Consider the following 16,297-nt stretch of genomic DNA (forward strand, 5'->3'; position numbering starts at 1 on the left):
TTAGTCCTGAAAGTTCAGATAACAGACTAACACTAGTAGACACTGTACTGTTATTGATCCAGAGGAAAGAGAATTCCCAGAGCAGCTGTCAGATGTCTTAATTTCTCGGCAATCACTTCCCCTATATCCCTGATAACAGTGACAAGAAAATTTCTCTGACATCCCTTTCAAGTCTGAATCAGATGGTTGTCCTTTCACAACAAATTCTCCATCATCAGAGGCCTCGATCTGGCAGCTTTCAGGGTTCAGGTGGAGGTAATCTGCTGCTTTCCAGATTTTTCTTACACATCTCCCATTATTCCTACAGAGGTATCTGCTGCATACTTCAGCTGCTTTGGTCACATTGACAATGTAGATCCCTAGATCAGATGTAACAAACTGTTTCACCTTTGTACAGTTGCCCTAGAAGTAGACAACACAGAAGGGTTCCATTATTTCTACACATAAGAGCATGGTTACCACTTCTAGCCCAATACTGAAAATCTTTAGATTGGATTGAAATCAGTACTCTTGATTTCAATTAGTGTACCCTTGCACTCCACAAACATGATCACTCCTATTACCTGCATGTGATCTATGATGCAAAGGTCTCAAGGTTGAATGGGAGAGCCACAGAATAGGAAGACATCTAGGGTCATGGCTATAGCACCTCTCTCTGGAGGAATTCTGTCAGCCCTTGTGTTTAGCCTTATCTGACCTATTTAAAGCACCTTCAGTTCCCTTCATTTAACTTAGTATAAAAATGCACACCCCTTAGAATCTGTGGGCTGTCTCTTGGTTCAGCTGTTATCATCTGGATGACAATGAAAACTGACATCTTTCCCAGCAACTAGCATAGAGCCTGGCATCTCGTAGATGCTTAATAAAAGCTGGTTGATTAATTAATTGATACAGCACTTTAAAGTTTACATATATAATCTTTGGTTTTCTGGGAGCAGTTATGAGGTACAGCCTGATTTCTTCAAGTCTAACAAAGATGGGGAACCTGGGATGGTAGTAAGACACAAAGACACATGCCTTGTCACCTTCTTGTATGAGTGAGCATACACACAGGGTTTTTATGCTAATAAACCCTATTAATAAGTTAGACTAACTTAGTGGGAAGCTTTATCTGTGTTCTTTGAAATTGTCATGCCTGATTAATATAGTACATGAGAATGGAATTGTTTCTAGAGGTGACATCAGGCATCTGTCATTTAAACCCCAACCCAAAAAAAGATACTGCTTACTACTTCCCCTAAGAGAATATCTTTGACTAATATTTTCCAAAGTTTCTCTGATGGAGCTTCTTTCCCCTACCCTGGACAATACCTAACCTTTCCCTGTCCCCAAATTATTGAGTCTCTCCATCTTTCTTTGCCTGCCCCCAATCATATGAGAAGAAAGTCTGCATAATTTGAAATTATGTCACGGTTGAACTCATCTCCCCACCCAAGACTGCCTTCAGTGCCCCTTATATTTAGCCATTCTTGCTAGACTTATTGCAACACACAATCAGGAGCATTTCCAAGGTTCTAGGTTAAGTGCCCAAACTGAAGCCTCCCTAGCTTATACTCTGCTAGACTTATGCCCAAACACATACCACAGAGATGACCACAAAACATCTAGAGTAGCCAGGCTCCTTTTTCACATGAAGTTACAAAGAGACCACAATCTCTAGCTACCTGTCTTGCTAATCATGATCTTCAGCTGACCCAAATGAGCTGAAATCACACATGGTCATAGATTTCCTCCACTTGTCATGACCCAAAAATCATCTTACCTGAGCAATTTTGGTGCCATACCTGAATCTATCTTTTCCATATCTTTTCCTGTCTTACTTTAGGCCCTGGTAGGAGGTGAGGATTGGTGGATGGTCCTAGCTTTGGAAGAGGACTATGTAAAAATGGGGAAAGGGGGCACGTCCTGCCTAAGTGTGATGATCCTCCCTCTGTAGCACCCCCTTGGGTATCTCCAGCCAAGCTATATGGCCATCTCTTACAGGCACCAAAGAAAAGAGCTTCTTGCTTTTAACAATGACCAGTTCATCTAATTCTGAGAATACCCTGCAAGGGCTGACCTCCAAAATTTAAAAAAAAAAACTAAAACCTCCAGCAGAATACACGATTGATCTCAGGGAGAAGCATGCTATGATATGATCCTCCTTCTGTCTGTTTTATATGGACAGAGGGAGGTTTTAGCTGCATGCTAGCAGGAATAGTTTCATGAAACAGTCTAATTGGAAGTCCAGGAAAAAAGCCAGGTTTGTTTTTTTTTCCAGCAAAAGCCATGGTAACATCATTTGAGCGCAACTTCTTGGAGGTTTGGAGGAAATGCAGAAGCCATTTTTAAAATTGCTATTTTTAAACTGATTTTTTTCCAGAGATAATGTATGCTAAATGCAGAAGAAAGTGACAGCTTCTCCTCTGAATCTTCAAAAGCCAATACCACTCCTTCAATCTATACTACTGTACTATGGAGACCATAGGAACTTGGAAGAAAATGGGCCACTTAGAAAAGGGACAGCAAATACATTTCCTTTTATAAAATAAGGCACTGACTTACCTCAGATGAAGTTAAATTCATGTCTCCCCAAATAACAAAGCCTGCAGCTCCCAAGGCAGCACTTTCTCCTATGGTACTAATTAGGTCTTGCTATAATGAAAAGATATAATTGTCAATCTAACTACAAAACATCTCATCAAAGTTTTTAAAAGATAAAATAAAAAGAGAAAATTTTTTTCACACTAGGGATAAGTCCAAATTCACATAATGTTTTTAAACAATATATTTCCTGCCTTTCTAGATCAGAATATATTTTGAATGGGTAAATAAACTTTATGGAATGTTTGAAAAGTTATAGCATCATGTGAATAGAGAAACCAGATTTTTTTTAGGGTTTGAATTAAGAATTTTAACACTATCAACTAGTAAACTAGGAAGCAAATACAAATAGATTGTTTCATTGAACTCAATAGAGTGGTTTGCATCATGGGATTGCCCCAAATACCCTGCTGCCCCCCCCAAAAAAACCTAGTTGAGCATATGGTTCATGAAACAGAATACAGATGTTCTCTGTCTTTTTCCAAATGCCATAGTGACTCCTTTAACTCCCATTTTCCCATTTCATTTTTCAATATTCCATTTGGTAATTCACTTACTTTCTGCAATGATTTTGACTGATATGAGTCGTCCATGATTCAAGCTCAAGTCACTCTATTAAAAAAAATAGCCAGACTCAAATTTGCTCAAGATTCCAGAGCTCCTTTGCAGAGCCCTAGAAATTATTTGCGTTCAATTTCAAAGAAAATACTTTGAAGCACTTCATTCTTAACTCACCACCTCCATGCTAAGTAGCTCTTCGTATCCACAGAAGTGAATATAAAAGATAAATGAAAGAAATGTCAAAGAAGGAAATTTGTGCTTCAAAAATGTTGAAAAGAAAGATGGCAGGACAGAAGCAGCAGCCTAGTTCATCTCTCTTAACATTTTCCTCCAAACAACTGTAAATTAATGCCACAAATCCAACTTTGGAGCAGCAGAGCCAACAAATGGTGAAGGTGAGACATTTTTCCAGCCTGAGAAAACTTAGGAAGTTAATAGGAGAGCTTGTGACACCAGAGTAGAGTCTTGTCCGGAGCACATGCAAGTGGTGACAGGAACAGCAGCAGCAGCAGCTCTGAAAGCTCTAAGCCCAAAGAGAGTAAGAAAGTGAGAAAACTGGTCAGAAAAAGATTACATAGAGCATTTTTCTGACACTTGGTACACCTGGCCCTGATTGACAACTCTATTACCCATATGCAGTTCTGGGTCAGTTCCAAGACAGAGAGGAGTACTCATGGTCAGTTACAAGGGAGCAGGGACCCTGGTCACAGTTCCAAGGCAGAGAGGAACACTAGTACTTACAGCTGCAGCATAACAGAGGTCCTTCCTAGGTAAAAACCAGAGTGCAGACTGGGAGAACAATGTCCACACTACTCCCCTGATCACACCAACTTGGAAGCACCAAAAACTTGTTGACCCTCAGAACAAGCCTTGAAACAAGGAGTATGGGAAAAGCCTAAAGCTTGGGACAGTGCCTCCCCACTCCCAGGTGAACAGAGCCCAATTTTAACATAAAGTTCAAAGTCAAGAAATAGGCTTTAAAATTTAGCAAACAACATAAAAAGAACTTGAGCGTAAAAAGCTACTATGGTGACAGGGAAGAGCAAAACACAAACACAAAAGAAGACAATAATGTGAAAACAGCTACAAACAAACCCTCAAAGAAAAATACTAATTGGATACAAGACCAACAAGAATTTCTGGAAGAGTTAAAGAAAGAGATAAGAATGATAGAGGAAGAATTTAAAAAGAAATGAGAGTGATAAAAGAAAGTTCTGAAAAGAGACTAATAGTTTAGTAAAACAGACACAAAAAATGCTGAAGAAAAGAATTCCTTAAAAAGCAGAATTGGCCAAATGGAAAAAAAGGAAAAAAAGTTCATTGAATAAAATTATTCCCTAAAAAATAGAATTGGGATGGGCAGAGCTAACATGGTGGGATAGAAACAGGGACCTGCTGCTCTCCCCCCAAAGCCTTCAAAGTACCTGTAAAAATGACTCTAAACAAATTTTAGAGCAGCAGAAGCCACAAAATGACAGACAGAAGCAAATTTCCAGCCCAAGACAATCTGGGAGGTCAAAGGGAAGGGTCTATTACACCAGGCTAGGAGCAGAGCACAGTTAGACGTGGGCCATGCCAGCATGGACTGAGTGGAAACAAACCTTAGGGGACTGAATAACCGGTGACTGCATCACCGGTGACTGGTGTGGATTCTAGACTTCTCAATCCACAAATGCTAAAGGCAACTTCAAAGATCAGTAGGAAGGGTCTCTCACCTAGTTGAGAGGGAAGCATAGTCCAGCCTCAGCCTGAGCACCAGCCCCGACCAGTGCACCAACCCCAATCAGTGCCCCAGCCCCAGGGAAGCTGCAGCCACTGCTGAAGTGGAGGCTTCTTCTGGAGACCTCTACTTAACAAAGCTCAAAAGTCAAGTAATTGGCTGGGGAAATGAGCAAACAGAGGAAAAAGAAACAGACTATAGATTCTTACTTTCTCAGTGAAGAGATATTTTCTTACATCATTGGTGATGAGGAGAATCAAAACATACAGTCAGAAGAAAACAACAAAGGCAAAGTTCCTGCTTCCAAAGCCTCTAAGAAAAGTATGAATTGGCCTCAGGCCATGGAAGAACTCAAAAAGGATTTTGAACATCATGTAAGAGAAATAGAGGAAAAATTGAGAAGGAAAATGAGAGTGATGCAAGAAAATCATGAAAAATAAGTCAACACTTGCTAAAGGAAACCCAAAAAAATGCTGAAGAAAATAACACCTTTAAATTAGACTAACCCAAATGGCAAAAGACGAATGCCTTAAAAAGCAGAATGAACCAAATTGAAAAAGAGGTCCAAAAGCTCACTGCAGAAAATAATTCCTTAAAAATTAGAATGGCGTAAAAGGAAGCTGATGACTTTATGAGAAATCAAGAAGTTGTAAAACAAAACCAAAAGAATGAAAAAATAGAAGACAATGTGAAGTATTTCATTGGAAAAATAACTGACCTGGAAAATGGATCCAGGATCAGGTATCCAAATTATTGAACACCTGAAAGCCATGATCAAAAAAAAATTTTAGAAATCATCTTTCAAGAAATTATCAAGGAAAACTGTCCTGATGTTCTAGAACCAGAGGGTAAAATAGAAATGGAAAGAATCTGCCAATCACTTCCTGAAAGAGATCTCAAAAGGAAAACTCCTAGGAATATTGTGGCCAAATTCCAAAGTTCCCAGGTCAAGGAGAAAATATTCCAAGCAGCCAGAAAGAAACAATTCAAGTATTGTGGAAATACAATCAAGATAACACAGTACTTAGCAACTTTTACACTGAGATCAAAGGCTTAGAATAGGATATTCCAGAGGTTGGAGGAGATAGGATTAAAATCAAAAATCACCTACTCAGAAAAACTGAGTATAATATTTCATGGGGAAAAATGGAACTTCAGTGAAACAGAGGATTTCCAAGCATTCTTGCTGAAAAGATCAGAGCTGAATAGAAAATGTGACTTTTATATACAAGAATCAAGAGAAGTATGAAAAGGTAAACAGGAAAGAGAAACCATAAGGGACTTATTAAAGTTGAATTGTTTACATTCCTACATGGAAAGATGCTATTTGTAACTCATGAGACCTTTTTTTGGTATTAGGATAATTGGAGGGAAGACAGACAGACAGAGAGAGAGAGAGAGAGAGAGAGAGAGAGAGAGAGAGATAGACAGGTAGACAGATACAGATATAGATATAGATATATGTAGAGAGAGGGCATAGGGTAAACTGAATATGAAGGGATGATATATAAAAAAGAAAAATAAGAGAAAAATAAGAAAAAATAAAAGAAAAAAGAATGTACTAGGAGAAAGAGAAAGAGAGAGGTAGAATATAGTAAATCATGTCACATAAAAGAGGCAAAAAAAAAAAACTTTTACAATGGAGGGAAAGAAGTGGAAGGTGAGAGGGAATAAGTGAACCTTCATTTCATCAGATTTAGCTTCAGGAGTGAATAACACACACACCCAATTAGGTATGGAAGTTTATCTTACCCTAAAGGAAACCAGAGGGGAAGGGATAAGAAGGAGGGGCAGTGGATAATAGAAGGGATGGCAGATTGGGAGAAGAGGTAATAAGAAGCAAACACTTTGGTAGAGGGACAGGTCAAAGGAGAGAAGTGAATAAATGTAGGGTGAGACAAGATAGAGGGAAATAGAGTTAGTCTTTCACAACATCACTGTTATGGAGGTGTTTTGCATGACCACACATGTATAACCTTTATCAAATTGCTTGCCTTCTCAATGAGGGTAGGTGAGGAGGAAGGAAGAAGGGAGAGAATGTGGAACTCAAAGCTTTAAAAATAAATGTTGGAGGTTGCTTTTACATGCAACTAGGAAATAAGATATATAAGCAATGGGGCATAGAAATCTACAGGAAAATAGAAGGGAAAGGGGTGGGGAGGGAGTGATAGAAGGGAGGGCAGATTGGAGGAAAGGGCAATCAGAATACATGTTGTCTTGGGCAGGCGGGGAGGGAGGAGAGGAGAAGAAAATTTGAAATGCAGAATTTTGTGGAAGTAAATGTTGAAAACTGAAAATAAATAAATTTATATGAAAAACATTAGAATTGAGCAAGTGGAAGCTAATGAATCCATGAGACATCTAGAAACAATAATATAAAATCAAAAGAATGAAAAAAATAGAAGAAAATTCAAAACATCTAATTGGAAAAGCAACTGACCTAGAAAATAGATTATGGAGAGCCAGTTTAAGAATTATTGGACTACCCAAAAGCTATGATCCAAAAAAGAGCCTAGACATAATGTTTGAAGAAATTAGAAAGGAGGTGGAGCCAGAATGGTAGAGAAAAGGCAGAGACTTGCCTAAATTCTTCCCCAAACCCTTCTAAACAACTTTAAATATTGCCACAAAACAAATTCTTCAGTGGCAGAATCCACAAAAGGATTGCGTGAAATAATTTTCCAGCCCAAGACATCTCAGAAGATCAATAAGAGAGGTTTATTGTATCTGGGTGAGAATAGAGTGCAGGCCATGCCCCTGCAAACCAGCAGCAGGCCTTGGGGACAACTGAATCATTGGCAGCAGTTTTCAGATCTCTCAGCCCACAGATGGTAAGGAGGTCAGACAATCTATCAGAAGGAGATTACAGGGGCTCCTTTGCTGTCACCAGAGGCAGGACTCTGTTTCATTGCCCGTGAGTGGCAGTCCTGGGTCTCAGTTCCAAGGCAAGGAGGATCATTAGGAGCTTGTGGTCACAAGGAAACTCCAACCGTGGTCGGAGTTCCAGAGTAGAAAACAGTGATTGTGATCACTCAAAGACTAGAGCACAAGCCAGGATACTAGCAAACACACCTCTCCCTAGATTGCACCACTTTAGAAAAGCTGAAAACTTACAAGTCCCCAGAATTATTTCAGAAAACAGTTGCCCACACACACAAAAAATGAAGCTTGGGACAGTGCCCCCTCCACTCTGAAAGCAGAGTTCCACTATAATATAGAGTTAAATCTCAAGAAATAGGCTGAAGAAATGAGCAAAAAGCAGAAAAAGATCCTGCCTGTGGAAAGTTACTATGGTGACAGCAAAGATCAAAACACAAAATCAGAAGACAACAAAGTTAAAACTGCTATAACCAAAGTCTCAAAGAAAAATATGAATTGATCACAGGCCATGAAAGAGCTCAAACAGGATTTCAAAAATCAAGCAAGAGAGATAGAGGAATATTTTGGAGGAAAAATCGTAGTGATACAAGAAAATTACGAAAATAGAGTCAATGGCTTAGTAAAGGACACCAACTTTCTAAGACTATAAATTGCAGAGAAGGCTCCTACTTTCATTTCTAGAAGGAATTTCCTTACCCAAGAAATCACAGGTCCTGTCCCTATCCCTACATAGGCATCATTTTTGTTGGCTTCATCTATATGCTATTAAGTTGATATTTTACTTAAGGGTCCATGTGTATGGTAGCATGTTCATCACTGATTTCATTTTCACTATTAATCCATGTACGTGGCAATTCCCATCAAATATCTCTCAGACTGTGCAACTATTTCTCAGATTTCAGGTACTTCATGATCAGGGCCTAAAAATCCCAAATCTGAGACTCCCAACAAATTTGGGAGTATAAATGATTCAATAGCTAATAGAAGTTAGAATTCCTCCTCTCCTAACAGGCTAGTTAACCATGCCCTATGACCAAAAAAGTCTACCTTTGAACAACAGCATTCCTTGAGTTCAAGGTGTTGATGATCTTATTAAAATGATACTTGGCTAATGGTAATCAAGAAGTCAATTCATCAATAAGCATTTATAAAGGGCTTGCACTGTGCTTTGGAAAGACCAAAAAAATGAGTCCCGGCCCTCAGAGTTAACTTTGTATTCTATAGAAATCCCTGCCTATAAAACAACATATACATATATGACATATTGCATATATAATAAATATGATGTAACTATATTTAGGATGAAGTACTAGTAGCCTTATGGGGTGGAGAATCAAAAATATAAATTACAGTCCACTTTCATCTTAATAAGAATGTTTTTTTATGTACTTTCCTTGTCTGGTTTTTGATAGAGGATGGTGAAAGGGAGGAGAAAGATAGTTCCAGAACAGTAAGACTTGGGGAGGAAGGTACCCAAGACATACTTTCTGTCTGTCAACTTGGCTATCATAACCTCTTTCCTAAGCAATGATTTGAAGACTTTCAGTTTTTGGACCAAGTAAAAAGAAAAATTAATTGTATAACACGTTCTAGAAATCTTGGGTTACTCCACTGAAATGAACACTTTGTACCATTACAGTTTATCACTAACTCCCAGGGAGATAATTTTATTATCACTTGGACAAAGACTCTTCTTAAGCTACAAATTGAATGGGAAATCTAACTTTGTAGTTAGTGATGTAAGCCATGAATGTTTTGAAACACTCAGATAACACTTTTTTGAGCTTGTAAGGAACACAGAGTTGACATATCCCAAGGATTTCAAATACTGTTTACAACTTTATTTCACTGGTTTCAACTGTATCCTCTGTCAATCTGCAATGAATTCCTTAATTTGTGTGCTAATTTATAGGTATAGATAGAGACATTCAAAAGAGGCATTCTTTCATTAGTCATATAACCAATATTGTCAAACACCAAATATTTACCTTCCCTTTCAGAAACAAAGGTGGTAAATCCATACATGAGTCAATCTTAGGTCATAGATTGAGAACTGAAAGGGATCCTCAAGGTAATCTAGTCCAACTCTCTCACGTTACAAATGAGAAAATTAAGGTCTTCTTTTGAACATCAACATTAAAACCAATAAATTCTCAGGAAAACCAAGGAATTCATTGCAGACTGACAGAGGATTCTCTTGAAACCAGTGAAAGAAACATGTAAATGATTTTTCCAAGGTCGCAAGGTAGTAAGTGAAAGAGTTAGGATTTGAACCCAATCTCTATGACTCCAAATCCAGGGTTCTTGACACAGTATACCCCTCAAGAGAGGCTGCTTATGTGATTTGCAAATGGCAAGTTCAAAATTGTGTACTTGGCATGGTAGACACTGAGCCTCAGACTCAAGATAATATACTCTGGGAACAGTCTTTGTTCTTTTTACTTTAATATATTACAGATAGCTAAGCTCCATAGCAACAAGGAATGAGGAAAAGTTCAATTTAATATGCCTGATGTCCCTTGGTGCCTACTAAACTCTTCAATGGCCACCACATCATAATGGTGAAGGACTAGAGAAACTTGGCAGCCTATGTTCAAAGAATATTAACCTATTGTTACTCAGAACTAAGGCTTCCATATCATATGCTTTCTCCAGATGTTTCAGTTGTGGGGGGGAGGGAGGATAGGTGAAGAGGGGGAACCTGGTTAAAAGATTGTCTAGACCAACTAAAAGCTTTTTTGGATGTTTTCTTTGAGGAATTGTGTGTGTTGAGCAGAGAGAGAGAGAGAAAGATACAGAGAAAGATTAATTGGTGAGTGAACTTTAGGCTTACAAAACTCTCTAAAAGACTTTTCCATACCGAATTCCAGAGATGGCATTTCCATTGCTCCAGTGAACGTATCCAATTAACTATTAGTTATAGTCATAGGTACAAAGAAAACAAGGACGATTGAACCAAAATTTCATTTTTGTAAAGAGTTACAATGTCCTCCCTCACCTTTTACCAAAAGTTGAACACTGACCAGTTCAAGTTCATCATCTACTATACCCACCACAATATTTGAAATGATAAAGATATTCTGAGAAATCCCAGTGAGAGAGAGGGGTGATTTTGATCCCATATTTAGAAATAGGAGCAAATCATTCCAGATCTTTCTTTACTACTTTCTAGTCTAGCCTTCATTTATTTTTTTAAAATGGTAATCAATCTATATGCATTTGTTGAGTATGTTCTATGTACCAAACCCTGTGGTAGCCACTGGAGATACTAGAGAAAAAACAAAAACAAAACATCTTAGTCCTTGCCCTCAACTAGCTAAATGGCATAGTAGGATGCTATTCATGGAGTCATGAAAGCTTTATTTCAAATCCTGCCTTAAATGCTATTAGCTGTATAACCCTGAAGAAGTCATTTAACCTCTTTCAGTTGTGGTTTCTTCATCCGTAAGGGGCAGCTAGGTGGTGCAGTGGATAGAGCACTAGTGCAGGAGTCAGGAGGACCTGAGTTCAAATCTCACCTCAGACACTTGACACTCACCAGCTGTGTGACCTTGGGCAAGTCACTTAACCCCAGTTGCCTCATCCTGGGTCATCCCCAGTCATCCTGATGAATATCTGGTCACTGGATTCAGATGGCTCTGGAGGAGAAGTGAGGCTGGTGACCTGCACAGCCCTCCCTCACTCAAAAACAAAGTCAAGTGCAAGTCATGTCATTATTTCTCTGATGGCATGGTCTTCTTTGACAACAAAGGATGAACACACACTTACTTCATCCATAAAATGAGTGTAATGAGAGCATCTACCTCAAAGGACTGTTGTCAAGATCAAATGAGATAATTGAAAAGTCCTTGGCAAACCTCAAAGCACTACATAAATGCAATCTTTTGGACAACACCCACGGAGCTTATATTCTCTTTATATGCTATTTTCTCTAACAATCCTTAAATGGACAAGATGGATAAAGGAGCCTCCCCTCTCCCTTCTATTCTCTGAGTGGCTGCCACAATAATGTTCCCAAAGAGCAAATCTGACCTTGTCCCTTCATCAAGAAGTTTGAGTGGCTTCCTATTGCTTCTAAAGTAAAATTCAAACTCCTTTATCATGTAAAGCCTTCACAATCTATTTCTAGCCTACTTTTCCAGGGTAATTTCAAATCATTCTCCATCACGTACTCTGATTTCCAGTCAAACTAGCTCACTTGCTTCCTATTCCCAATATAGTACGTTCCATGTTCTCCTCTATGTCTTTCCATAACCATCTCCAATGCCTGGAATTCTCTCCCTCCTCACTTCTGCTTCTTGGAAAACCCAGCTTCATTCAGACACCAGCTTATATGTCACCTTCTAGAGGAGGTCATCCCTTATTTTCTCATTTGTCAATGCTCTCTTCCACCCAAAATTATTTTATGTACACTTCCTATGTACTTTGAATTTACCTATCTCTGTACGTATTTATAAACCCCACCCCAGGGCAATGTAAACTCTTTAATTGTTTCACTTTAGTATTTTTGCATCCTTAACACCTACCATGTATTCATGTATTTAATAAATAAATAATATAAAAATGATATTGGACCAAATTGAGAATCAGTATTTTGTTGACAAATAATCCCAGTGCCTTTTTGGACCATTTCATACCTTTCCACTATTTACTTCTGGTGGCATAGGTTATGATCAATGCGATAGCCCAAAAATGAGGTCACAGAAAACAAGGGGTTCAAAATCTTCAGATGATCCTCAAACTAAAAATCAACCAAGAATTAACTCCATCTCCCCATTTTACCTAGAGTGACTCAGGGATTTTCAAAGGGAACACTTACCAACTAAAAGTTTGATGGGAAGAGGAGAGAAATCTTCCCCTTAAACCAGGAAATCAATCCAAATCATAGAATTTAGAAACCATCTAGACTCAAAGACTTCATTTGATAAATTCTTACCTTAGAAAGAAAATATAATGGCTCATCTCTGTATCCTAACCTTGTATAGACAAATACAGGCAGAGCATAATTGTGAGATGTCATAGTGGAAATCCTCATTGATTCATTTACCCTAAATTGAGAGAAGCGTAAGATGTTTTCACTGTTCCCAAGTGATTTTTTGACTCCAATGGAAGGATATAAAGCCGCACTACTGTTCCAAAGCCAGGAAAGCTCATTGTTCCTCAAAACTTCATCCTCTGGGCAGGAGCCAGTGTAATTTTGGTCATAAATGTTGTAATTGTGACAATCAGGATATAAATAGTAACCCCAAAGGCCCCTGGGGCGGTTCCTGAGTCCCAGTTGGATGGTTTCCTTCATGAAAGCCTTTGCACTTTCTTCAAAAGAGATTTTGGCTAAATTTTCAATATCATCGGCTGACATATTTGCTTTTACTTCAGAAATTAGCTTTCTTGACTTCTGCCTATATACATCTTTTGTGTTCCAGTTCCGTGCCCATTGAGGCCTCCAGTATTCCCAGTCTATAACAGCAAGTCCACTGAAATCCTCAGCTGGAATATAATAATCTATGTCTTGCCCAGCTTTTTCCAGATGAGTTTGCAAACTAATGTTCTGGGGAAGTCCCCCATTAATAGGAACTCCATGTGATGTATACCAGGGATAATATCCCAGTCTGTTGACATAAAATATAGTAACATTTTGCCCTCTTGCCTTGGCCAATGGGCTGCCAATGACATGAAACATTTTTAAATTCAGTATTACATTATACTTTGTTGAACACTGATCTGTTGGGGCATTCCAAGCAGCTATAAAAGGTTTCCTTTGATAAATTGGAAGTCGAGCTGGTTTTAAAGAGGCAATAGGTTTCAAAATAAATGACACAAGTAGCCATGAGGTGAGATGTGATGGTTGCACAACATGTAGTGTTAATCTTCTCTCAAATAATGTTTTCATGATAAGAGAAAGTGTGATATCTTCTAGTTTAATGAAGCCTGAAAGACATAAATTGACATGTGACTTCATCAAGGTGAAACCTTTAAGAAGACATGTTAAAAGAGTAAGTGGTTGCATTATAACAGTGTCTATTTGTGAAGTACCTTTTATTCAAAGTCTACAAAGAGCCTTCAAGTAGAAATATAGTGTATTCTATGATGATCTAGTGATCTAGGCTCTAGTATTTTAGCAAACATCCAAGACAACCTAGATGGTGAAGTACCTTGATATCCCAACGTAAAAGAATCAGTAGGAGGAAGAGATATTTAACAAGAAAAGATGTTTAGGACAAGGAACATTATAGCTATTTTCTATGTATTTGAAGGGCTGCTGTGTAGAAGAAGTATCGTATTTATTCTGCTTTTCTCTAGAGGAAATCTCCATTAACTTAACTAATTAATGCTCATTAACTACTAGATCTATGTCAAAGTGAAATACTCTGTCTTGGGAAATAGTGGACTTCCTATAATCAGAGATCGTAAGGCTGAATGTTGGAGATGACTAGAAAAGGTACAGGTTAAATTAGATGACTTAGGAATCTCTTCCATTTCAAATATTATGTGTTATTAGTAAACAGCTGTCATTAACTGTCCTTTATCCTCTTGCTTGTTATCTTATTTAATTATGTTCTTTTTTCTTTTATTTAATTTATTGGTTAATGATTGCTGTTGAGTTGGTTCTGTCATGTCCAGCTCTTTGTGACCCCATTTGGGTTTTCTTGGCAAAGATACTAGAATGGTTTGCCATTTCTTTCTCCAGCTCATTTTACAGATGAGGAACTAAGCAAATAAGGTTAGGTGACTTCCTGACTCCAGACCCAGTGTTCTATCCATTGTGCCACCTAGCTATCCATGATTATCCTGGTCAAAGGGCAACATTTATCAAATTTTTTCTTCTGAGTTTTTCATGGTGAAATGCCTAAGGATGTGTCTCTCCTCACCCCTTAACATTAAACAGAAAGGGCAATCTAGATAATTAACTGCTGCATGAGCTGATTCATCAAGGCTGGTATCTTTTCATTGCCTGACATTTGAGAAATATAGCGTGCGAATGGTCACAGTACTTCAAGGAAACTTGCGAAGTATGTGTTTTGAGTTCTTTGAGGTAGTATGTAATGATGACTCATTACCACTAGGTGTCATCAACACAACCTCAAAGCAGTTCCTAGAGACTTCTACAAATAGTATAGGACTTTAGAATTAAAGAGACAAGGCAGCGGGATCATAGGTTTATAGATGGAAGGGACGTTTGGCATCATCTAGCCAAACACTTTACAAATGAGGCAACTGAAGCCCAAAGAGAACTCCCTAAGGTCACACAGGTAGCATGTGACAGGGTCAAGAACTTAACCTTCTATGACTCTATATATAGGGCAACCAGGTGGTTCGTTGGACGGAATTTCAGGCCTGGAATCAGGAAGATCCAAGTTCAAATCCCCAATCGGATCACTTACCAGCAATGTTACCCTAGGCAAGCCACTTAACCCTGTTTGCCTCAATTTCCTCCTCCAAGAAAGCCCCAAATGAGGTCATGTAGAGTTGATTACCACTGAAATCACTCAACAACATCTCTAACTCTTTAGAACACTTTAGGTGATGGGGTTCAGACTCTGGGAGCCTCCTTGAGCTCCCCTTGAATCTTCCCACTTAATCTGGCCTTGCTTACTCAAATCTAATCTTCCCATTTGTTCCAGCAGTTTCAGCAAGCCCATGGGCTTTTCATTATCATTCTACTCTGGTCTCTGTTGCACCCCCCCCCACCCCCACCCTTGATCCCATCAAAACCCCATTCCCCAGGCTGCGTACCACTCCCATCAAGATCAGTATCCATTCCCATACTGCCCGTATCAAGGTCTCTGGATTGCCCCACCTGCTTCCCACCCAAACCCTCCATTGTCTGATATCTCCTGATAGCCTCCAGCTGTTTCCAGCCTTTGACCCTCGTTGGATTCCCTCCTTGGACTTCTCCTCAATACACTTCCTAAACCCCTCCTCCCATCGCACTACCAGACCATCACCCAGATCCCTCCTATATTCTTTTCTGTATTTAAGTTCCATCTTGTCTCCATGAAGGCGCTCAGATTCAATCCAGCTCAGACTCTGTCTAGCTGGGATTCTATCTGGCCTGCTTGTGAATACAAGCATTACAAATGCTTAGGTTCCTTAAGAGGCAACTCAGTTTGGCGAATCTTTAATAAACTTTGTTTTCTTTGGCTTTAAGAAGGCTTGAGTCAAATTCATGCAAGCACGGCCCAGACTGTCAGTATTTTGGGGTCCCCCGTCACCCCTCAACCTCGGCATAGGGATCATCTCTTCCTAAATAAATATTCTATAAATTTTAGGGGCATTTACAGATACACTATGGAGCTAAGTAATTTGTCCATTCATTTTACACTTTTGAGAATCTACTATGTGTAAGGCATGATGATAGACTTTAGGAGAACTTTTTAAAGTCACTGTCATTCTTATACATATGAAAAATTCAAGTTGCATCAAAAATATAAATTACAGTTTAAAGCGAACAATGTTTTCCACAAACTCTGTCCTTCTGAGCCCTGAAGGATAAAAGTGTTTTTAGAACTGCTACTTGTCTTTGATTATCAGTTACAGTCCACTTCATGGTAA

The 16,297-nt window shown here is 38.8% G+C and overlaps 1 protein-coding gene across 1 annotated transcript; it reads right to left on the reverse strand.

Annotated features, from left to right (window-relative positions):
* LOC140531895 (hyaluronidase-4-like) lies at positions 1–13,634 on the reverse strand. Its single transcript, XM_072650547.1, has 3 exons — positions 12,681–13,634; positions 2,545–2,634; positions 1–402 (listed from the first exon to the last, which is right to left on the reverse strand). The coding sequence occupies exons 1-3, from the start codon at positions 13,632–13,634 to the stop codon at positions 1–3; spliced, it is 1,446 nt and encodes a 481-aa protein (XP_072506648.1).
* Positions 13,635–16,297: the final 2,663 nt, after the last annotated feature.

The sequence above is a fragment of the Notamacropus eugenii genome, chromosome 3 (assembly GCF_028372415.1).
Source record: "Notamacropus eugenii isolate mMacEug1 chromosome 3, mMacEug1.pri_v2, whole genome shotgun sequence".
NCBI classification, from domain to species: domain Eukaryota; kingdom Metazoa; phylum Chordata; class Mammalia; order Diprotodontia; family Macropodidae; genus Notamacropus; species Notamacropus eugenii.